Source organism: Sitophilus oryzae, unplaced genomic scaffold (genome assembly GCF_002938485.1).
Source record: "Sitophilus oryzae breed Bouriz unplaced genomic scaffold, Soryzae_2.0 scaffold_734_pilon_pilon, whole genome shotgun sequence".
NCBI classification, from domain to species: Eukaryota; Metazoa; Arthropoda; class Insecta; order Coleoptera; family Curculionidae; genus Sitophilus; species Sitophilus oryzae.
Window position 1 is genome coordinate 728,296 of NW_022147345.1, and position 8,292 is coordinate 736,587.

General features: G+C 30.8%; 1 protein-coding gene across 1 annotated transcript in view; it reads left to right on the plus strand.

Annotated features, from left to right (window-relative positions):
* LOC115888377 overlaps positions 1-5,269 on the plus strand; it is a 32,533-nt gene extending 27,264 nt beyond the window's left edge. The window contains exon 10 of the mRNA XM_030908094.1: positions 5,026-5,269. Coding sequence (XP_030763954.1) covers positions 5,026-5,225 — 200 coding nt within the window. The 3' untranslated portion in view covers positions 5,226-5,269. The remainder of the gene's footprint in view (positions 1-5,025) is intronic.
* The last annotated feature ends 3,023 nt before the right edge of the window (positions 5,270-8,292 follow it).

Sequence of the window (8,292 nt, forward strand, 5' to 3'; positions counted from 1 at the left end):
TAATCAAAAGCGTGGCCTTGAAATTACCAAACCACTAAACCACGAAATGTCGAACCTTAAAACAAAACTACCCCAGGCGAGTAGAACGTATGATTCAGAATCTCGCACTGAATATAATATACCTACCTATTTCTAATTCTTGTTATATTTACTATATTTGTATTTTATTTGAGTGATCTAGTATTACGACACATAGGAATGCTAATTTTGGACTTAAATATTATATTTTATTTTGTTTCTGTACTTTTGATTTTTGTTGAAGATCTAGAGAATTTTGTTCTCGTATGGAATTATAATCTAATAAACCTGGCAACCCTGTTCGGCTACTCCTTTATAAAGTTTTTTCGGCCTTCTTCCTTTGTCGCCGCCGCCGACCGACCGGTCGGTGTCGGGGCGACTGCAAGGAAGATCGTACAGCTATTTTAGAAATGATTTCAAACTTCTGCATGTTACTTTTGTTTTAGAAAGAAGTTGTTATGTGCCTAGAGAAAACATTCTTAAAATTGTTTTGTACTTTATTTAATATTTCATTAAGTAGGCAAGATAATGGGATTAGAAGATTCGGGATTTAGGATAAGCCAACATAATTTTGATTTAACAGAATGGCAACACTGTCCTTCGTCTTTCTATTTTTTCCATTCTATTCTATTAGTAGCCGGTAGCCCCCACACAAGCGTCTTAAAAACCCGCCCCTTCACGCAGAAGCTCTCTCGTCGTATCACTTTTATGATCACTTCCCCTATACAATGGTAGGGAAAAGACACTTTATCCGTCTCTGTTGCAGCCTTAACATCTTTTTTTATCGCATTGAAAAGCTCCTATTGCTAATGAAATTTTGCCACACGTGTATATAATATTTCATGTCATTGGCATACTGAATTATAATTCATACTAAGGGCTGGCAAACGTTAGTCTTGGGTCGAGATTTCCGTATGTAAGAAGAGTACAATGCGTTTGTAATGTACTGAACAAAGAGAGAAGAGTAAACACGTTGCCAAACGTATGAAATAAATCGAGAAACTGTGCACATTGCTAAGAGACCTGGAAGGGGATACAGTTCGTCTGCTGGATCTGTGTCTATGAAAGGAATGCGGATAAAAAATATTTAAATAAACAGCAATATATTTTATACGTCGATTTGACGAGTGCGTTACCGCAAATCGCTCCGCCCACTTATTTTATTGGCTACTTGCAAATTTGTCAAATTTTTATTGATGGGACGCGTCGTCTATTTTTTTACGAAAAACATCGAGAGAATATCGTTTCCCCTCTCACGGATACCCCGTAGCTACAGAACGGACAGACGTACTGTATAGCAGATTTGTCGCAGTTGACCGGTCGACCCAATCAGTACCTCTGTCAGTACTTAAAGTTCTAGGGAGAGGTGTACATCATGCGTTCAGCTTCACGATTTAATTACGTCTCGTGATACTTTATTTGTTTATTTATTAACGAGTCGTTGTAATTTTCCCTACAGTTTGAAAATTTTTAAGTGCAAGCTAGAAACAGTTGCATTTTTGGTAAAAATAAGTGGAATTAAGTTGGTTTTCGACAGTGGTCGGGCTATTAGAACTCTGAATTCGAAAATCGATATCTCGAAATCTATTAGAAATAATTGATTTTAGTTTTTTCAAAAACATTCTTAATATTCCTGCTATATTTTCTTCGTAGATAGTAAGCGAAAATCTTTATCAATAAAAATATTACACGACTGCTGAAAATTGCTATGCTCTAAAAGTAAATAGATGGGTTGTTTACAATTTTTGAATGGAAAAAAACAATCTTATCGATTTTTTTTTATGTAAACCTATTGTAAAAGATCCTATCTTAAAAATAAAAAAAAGTTTCAATATCTAAAGTGTTTCTTGAGTTATGGCATGTTATGTGTTAAAAAGTTGAGTTTTTAACTTATCGCGATTACTCACGTATTCTCGTTGATAAAAAAAATGACACCTTAAAGATATCCTTATAATTCCATTTCAGATGCTCAGAAACATTTCTAATGATTTTATCTAGTTATCTTTTCTAAAAAAAAGTCTTTTAAAAATAAGCGGTTTGCGATCGTGATTTTACTTTACTTGATAGGGAAAGGCGTACCGGCAACGCCGCAACAGCACTCCGTCGCATTTCTCTCACTCCGACTTAATAAGATCCCTATGCGATTTACTTCCACACACATGTAAATACCGACCCAAGAATAACAGTTGTCAGCACGGTATAAAATACACTTTTAGTAGCGTGATTTAGCTTAACTGGCATAGCGTTGCCCACTTTTACGTATTTTCTTTTAATCAAAATATTTTAGGAAACAAAAATAAATTAATGTACAGGGTTGTTCACCACATACGACACGGAATATTGTAGCTAAACGATTAGATTTTTACAAATTGTAAGTTTTGGGTTTGTTGAATGACTATTAGAGCTACAATTTAACAATATTTTTACAAGATACAGAGTGTCCCAAATAAATAAAAAATATCAAAGTTGTATTTTTTTAAATGAAACACCCTGTATATTATTACATTTTTAGATTCTACGATTAAAATAAAGGCAAATTTGATTAAGGTTTATTACACTTAAACCTTACCGTTTTTGAAATATTTTCATTTTTGTGAAATTGCAGTATAAATTTTAAGGCTTCATTTCTCCGAGGGTTTCAAAGTTTTTAATACTAAATATTTACTGAAGTTTATTTATTGATCAGTTATTGTGCTGCAATAATAAAAATTTTACTACCTTATACTGAGTGTCTAAATATTTATTTCAAATAATTATTAGCTTTAAACGGCAATAACTTGTTTAATTTAAATGGAACACCCTGTATATTTTATGAGAATCAGATGCACAATTTAATTGTCTATCAAATTGTGTTATACCATTTTTTACCTATCTCTTCAAGTTTCCGTAGAAAATGCATTTTCTTGTAATTTAGAACTCATTTATCAATATACCCATGGAATACTAACAATTTAGATTATTTTTAAAGATGTACCAAATTTTTTTTTTTTTTAAAGAGTACAGGTAGTAATATTGTCGATATAATTCGTTTATTTCATTAAAAAATAAAAAAAACTGTTTAAATATTTGTTAAAGAGGACCAATTAATGATTCCAGTATTCAAACTACTTTAATTGACTGATTGCGTGGATTAATAATAATTGCTCCAAATACTAAGAAACTGAATTATGTATGTGTATTAGACAGTGTGGTAAGACAAACTAACACCTTAAAAATGATATTTCATTTTTTGACAAATGCTTATTTTTAACAACAAAGAGGTTCATTTTCATAACCTATTATTATATTGATTTCTGATTTAAATCCACATTTATTTAAAATAATTTATTAACGAACACAATTAAGTATGTAATTAATTAGTATTTGGGCGGAAATACTGGTGGTATATTTAATTAATGGTATACTCTTTTGTAAAGATTTACATAGTTTACTTTTTGCATACAAATGGGTAGTAATATTATCGTTTTACTAAAAACGATAATATTACTAGCATGTACATTTGTTGTTTTAAAAATAATCTAAAATGTCAATATTCCATGGGTATATTGATAAATGAGGTCTAAATTATAAGAAAATGCAATTTCTACGAAAACCTGAAGGGATAGGTAAAAAGTGGTATAATACAATTTGATAGACAATTAAATTGTGCATCTGATTCTCATAAAATATACAGGGTGTTCCATTTAAATTAAACAAGTTATTGCCGTTTAAAGCTAGTAATTATTTAAAATAAATTTTTAGACACTCTGTATAAGGTAGTATAATTTTTAGTATTGCAACACAATAACTGATCAATAGATAAACTTCAGTAAATATTTAGTATTAAAAACTTTGATACCCTCGGAGAAATGAAGCCTTAAAATTTTTACTGCAATTTCACAAAATTGAAAATATTTCAAAAACGGTAAGGTTTAAGTGTAATAAACCTTAATCAAATTTACCTTTATTTTAATCGTAGAAACTAAAAATATTATAATATACAGGGTGTTCCATTTAAAAAAATTGATATATATATATATATAAACTTTGATATTTTTTATTTATTTGGGACACTCTGTATCTTGTAAAAATATTTTTAAATTGTAGCTTGAATAGTCCTTCAACGAACCCAAGACTTAGAATTTGTAAAAATCTAATCGTTTAGCTACAATACTCCGTGTCGTATGTGGTGAACAACCCTGTATAAACAGTTATTATTTACATCAACAAAACTAACCTTCTTAACAGCACTTAGGCGACATAAATGGCCATTAGTACCGCTTTCCCGTTCAAAATATTCTAATAAAGTTGCAATGAGTTTTTTACGACTATTAAGCTATCTTGTACCATTGCGATCAAAAAAAAGTACCTAGGACAACAAAATATGATTTAATCTGCTGGTCTATAATAAAATATTTTTAAAACTTGAAAAAAAGGTAGGTAAATTTTTCATACTTTTATTTCGCCACGTATACCTACCAATTAATTATTACCAAATTCATAGTAACGCCTAAAAAGTTAGGTGGCATAATTGTATTGTTTTCATAGATAGTGATGACGATATCCATCTAGGACTACTAATTCTTGTACTACCTACTTTTTTTATCGCAATGGTACACTTATTACGCATTAAAAGAGGTTCTAAACGAACAATGCACGACTGCAAGGTCTGCTGGTGAAAATTTTTAAGCTCCAGAATCACAACACATCAGTTTATTTAAACCAAAAACTCGTAATACAAAACTAAAGTGTCAAAAGGAATGACAATGTCAGGAAATAAATAAATCATTGTGGCAACTTGACATTTTTTACAGCAGAGCCACCAATCTCCAATGGGAAATTTAAATTCCAGTTAATTAGCCCAGCGCAGCGGCTCCATTTATGGTTGGAAACAATTAATTTAAAAATGGCGCCCTCGATTACGTAACTGAAAGTTTAATTGGTAACGAATATAATAACTCAAATGTTTCAATTAATACAAATCTTTTGGAGAACATTGTAAATTAGAACCCTGTATTTCTATTTCAGGGTCTTCTGGTCAAACTGTACCACTCTTGAGCCTCCCCACAATAGAAATAATTGAGAGAGTACCTCAATTCCGAGCCGTGTTTGCTGTACTGGACAGAAATGCTGTGCAAGCTTTTAATATTAGTTTATACGACACACTGAAGGAAGATCCGCATTTCAATAACGAAATCAACATAGCTATTAGAAGAGCGCTGGCTTGAGAACTAATATTCTTAAGCATTGAAGCTGTATACAATGTCACAGATAAAGACCACATCATATAAAACTTTCGGCAATACACTGAAAAATTAATTTGTGAATTTAATAACAATATTGAGGGCTATTTCTTGCCACAGATTATTGTAGTAAATGTAGTAATAAATAATCCATTCTTTAGTTTTACAACTCGCTTGTAAAATCGTTGTGTGTAAACATAATATACAGGGTGAGTTTCCTACGATGTTCTCTATGGGTATCTCGGAAACTACTGGAGATAGAGAGTCAGTTAAATGGGGAAAGAATTGCAGTTTTGTGGGGTCATAAATATGCGCTTTTCAGATTTTCGAAAAAGTTCATGGCTTACTAGATATTTCGAAAAAAAACAAATTTTGGCTATTTTAAAAATTGTCCCTAATTCCATTATAATCTATTTTAGACAAAAAGTTTTCAGATAAAAGTTGTAGATAATCACATCCCTAATGAGATTGTGTTCTCCGATTTTTTCTAAAGCCTGTCATTTTTGACATATGACACAAACATATGTTTTTTTAAATGGAAACCATAGTTGGCCATGACTAAAAAATTCGCCGTTTTTAAGCTTTTCAACGATATAAGCTATAATATGTTTCTTTCACAAACTTACTGAGTTATAACCAATTCTTATCTTTCTTGACTAATTTCACTTAGTTAGCCATGGAAACAAGTTCAATCGTCGTTGCTCTCAGAAATGTGAAATTGTCACATCCAATCTTTGTAAATTAACATAAACTAAAATTGTAAATAAGAGTTTTTTAAATGAAGAACAGCGTGTAGAATTATTGGTTCAACTTTTCTTGGCCATACAGTTTCGAGGATATGTTGACCGGTGAACGTTACGTTTATATTTTAAAGTTACAAGTTAAATTTAGATACTCGCGCATTAATACAGTGGTTCCAACATAACTTTCATTATGACGCACCAACCCCCCCCCACAATGAAGGAAATGTTATTTAAAAAATTATTTATATCATAATTATGTAGACTCAGGGAGGTGGACCAATTGCATGGGTCTCCTCGGTCATCTGACCTATCCATTTTAGATTTTTTTTATGCGGTATGGTTAACAACAATGTTTACAAAAAAACTTATGAATTAAGAGAGTCACTCGAAGAGGCGGAACAGGAGAAGTTTAATTAAGGCGACCGGTCGTTCTGTGACAATAGCTAGAAATTCAGTTTTAAAAAGATGCATTTATGTACTCAAAATAATTGCGGATTTTTTGAATATTTTCTAAAATAACTTAAAGTGTACGTAGTGATATTAGTTTTTTGAGTTTTAGTTTGTGTAATCTAAATTGTAAAGAGCCGTTTAAAAACATATTTTGTCTTTTTATAAGTTATAAATCACAACAAAATTTGAACACCATTGAAAACCGTTCTCTAAAAAACGTAAGTAACTTTCACCAGTCAACGTATCCTGTATGGCCAAGAAAAGTTGAACCAATAATCCTACACGCTTTTCTTCATTTGAAAAATTTTTATTTACAAAGATTGGATGTGACACAATTTCACATTTCTGAGAGCAACGACGATTAAACTTCCATGGCTAACTAAGTGAAATTAGTCAAGAAAGATAAGAATTGGCTATAACTCAGTAATTTTGTGAAAGAAACATATTATAGCTTATATTGCTGAAAAGCTTAAAAAATGGCGCTTTTTATGAAGTCATAGCCAACTATGGTTTCCATTTAAAAAAACATATGTTTGTGTCATATGTCAAAAATGACAGGTTTTATAAAAAATCGGAGAATACAAACTCATTAGGAATATGATTATCTACAACTTTTATCTGAACACATTTTGTCTAAAATAGATTGTAATGGAATTAGGGACAATTTTTAAAATAGCCAAAATTTGTTTTTTTCGAAATATCTAGTAAGCCATGAACTTTTTCAAAAATCTGAAAGGCGCATATTTATGACCCCACAAAACTGCAATTCTTTCCACATCTAAACGACTCTTTATCTCCAGTAGTTTCCGAGATGCCCATAGAGAACACCGTAGGAAACTCACCCTGTATATACATATATATTTTTGCCTTTTAGAAGCATTCACGAATTGAGGAAAATAAAAGTTTTCCTGCGGAAATAAACTGTAGGTATCTATTTTCTGAGGAAATTTAATAGACTTTAGAATAGCTAAATCAGTTATATAAAAAATAAATATATTTTTGCCTTTTAGAAGCGTTTACACACTCAGGAAAATAAAAAATTTCCTGCGGAAATGCTTGATTTTCATTTTCCATTTGTTCCTTATTATATTATCGGGTCTTGTAAAGTATAAGTACCCACAAATTTAGCAAAATTTTTTTTAGCAGAAAGTCCTATGCTTATAGAACAATTTAAAAGAAAAAAATTCTCGGATGAAGCACTTTTGAACCAAAAAAAATAATTTAAAAGTGTCTAAAATGCTAACCAATCTAATAATAAATCTAATAATATTTTTACAAAATCACAGTTAATATAAAAACCACAGTTTAACACCCTCCACAAAGAAAAGCTAACCAAAGCAACTCAAATGCTAACCAATCTAATATTTTTGCAAAATCACAATTAATTAATAAAATATAATAGAAAACTGCATGATAAAATGATTTTTTGTTTTGAATCAGCCCTATTTACGTAAATCTTTAATAAAAAACAAGAATAAGTGCAACAATCCGAGGTACTTATAGTTTACAAGAACCTATATTATCTATTCTAGAAGAATTGTTATTCCTCCGAAAGATGTTTTACCCCACCCAGCACCCCCATTCACTCCCGGATCCTGTAAGTCTGCCGTAAGCTTCTAAACTGAAAAATGTATGAAAAACAAAGTGCACAAAATGACATTGACACATTTCCGCAGGAATTTTTTTGAATTTTTTTGCATGACTAAAAATATGCATTTTTAGTCATACGTATGGTCCTAATTAGTCTAAAAAGCTTTGTACATTCTGCATATGCCAAAAATTTATTAATATAGAGTGTATCTAAAAGCAGATAACTAACACAAGTTAAAAAAAACTTCAACATCAGAATAATATTTTTA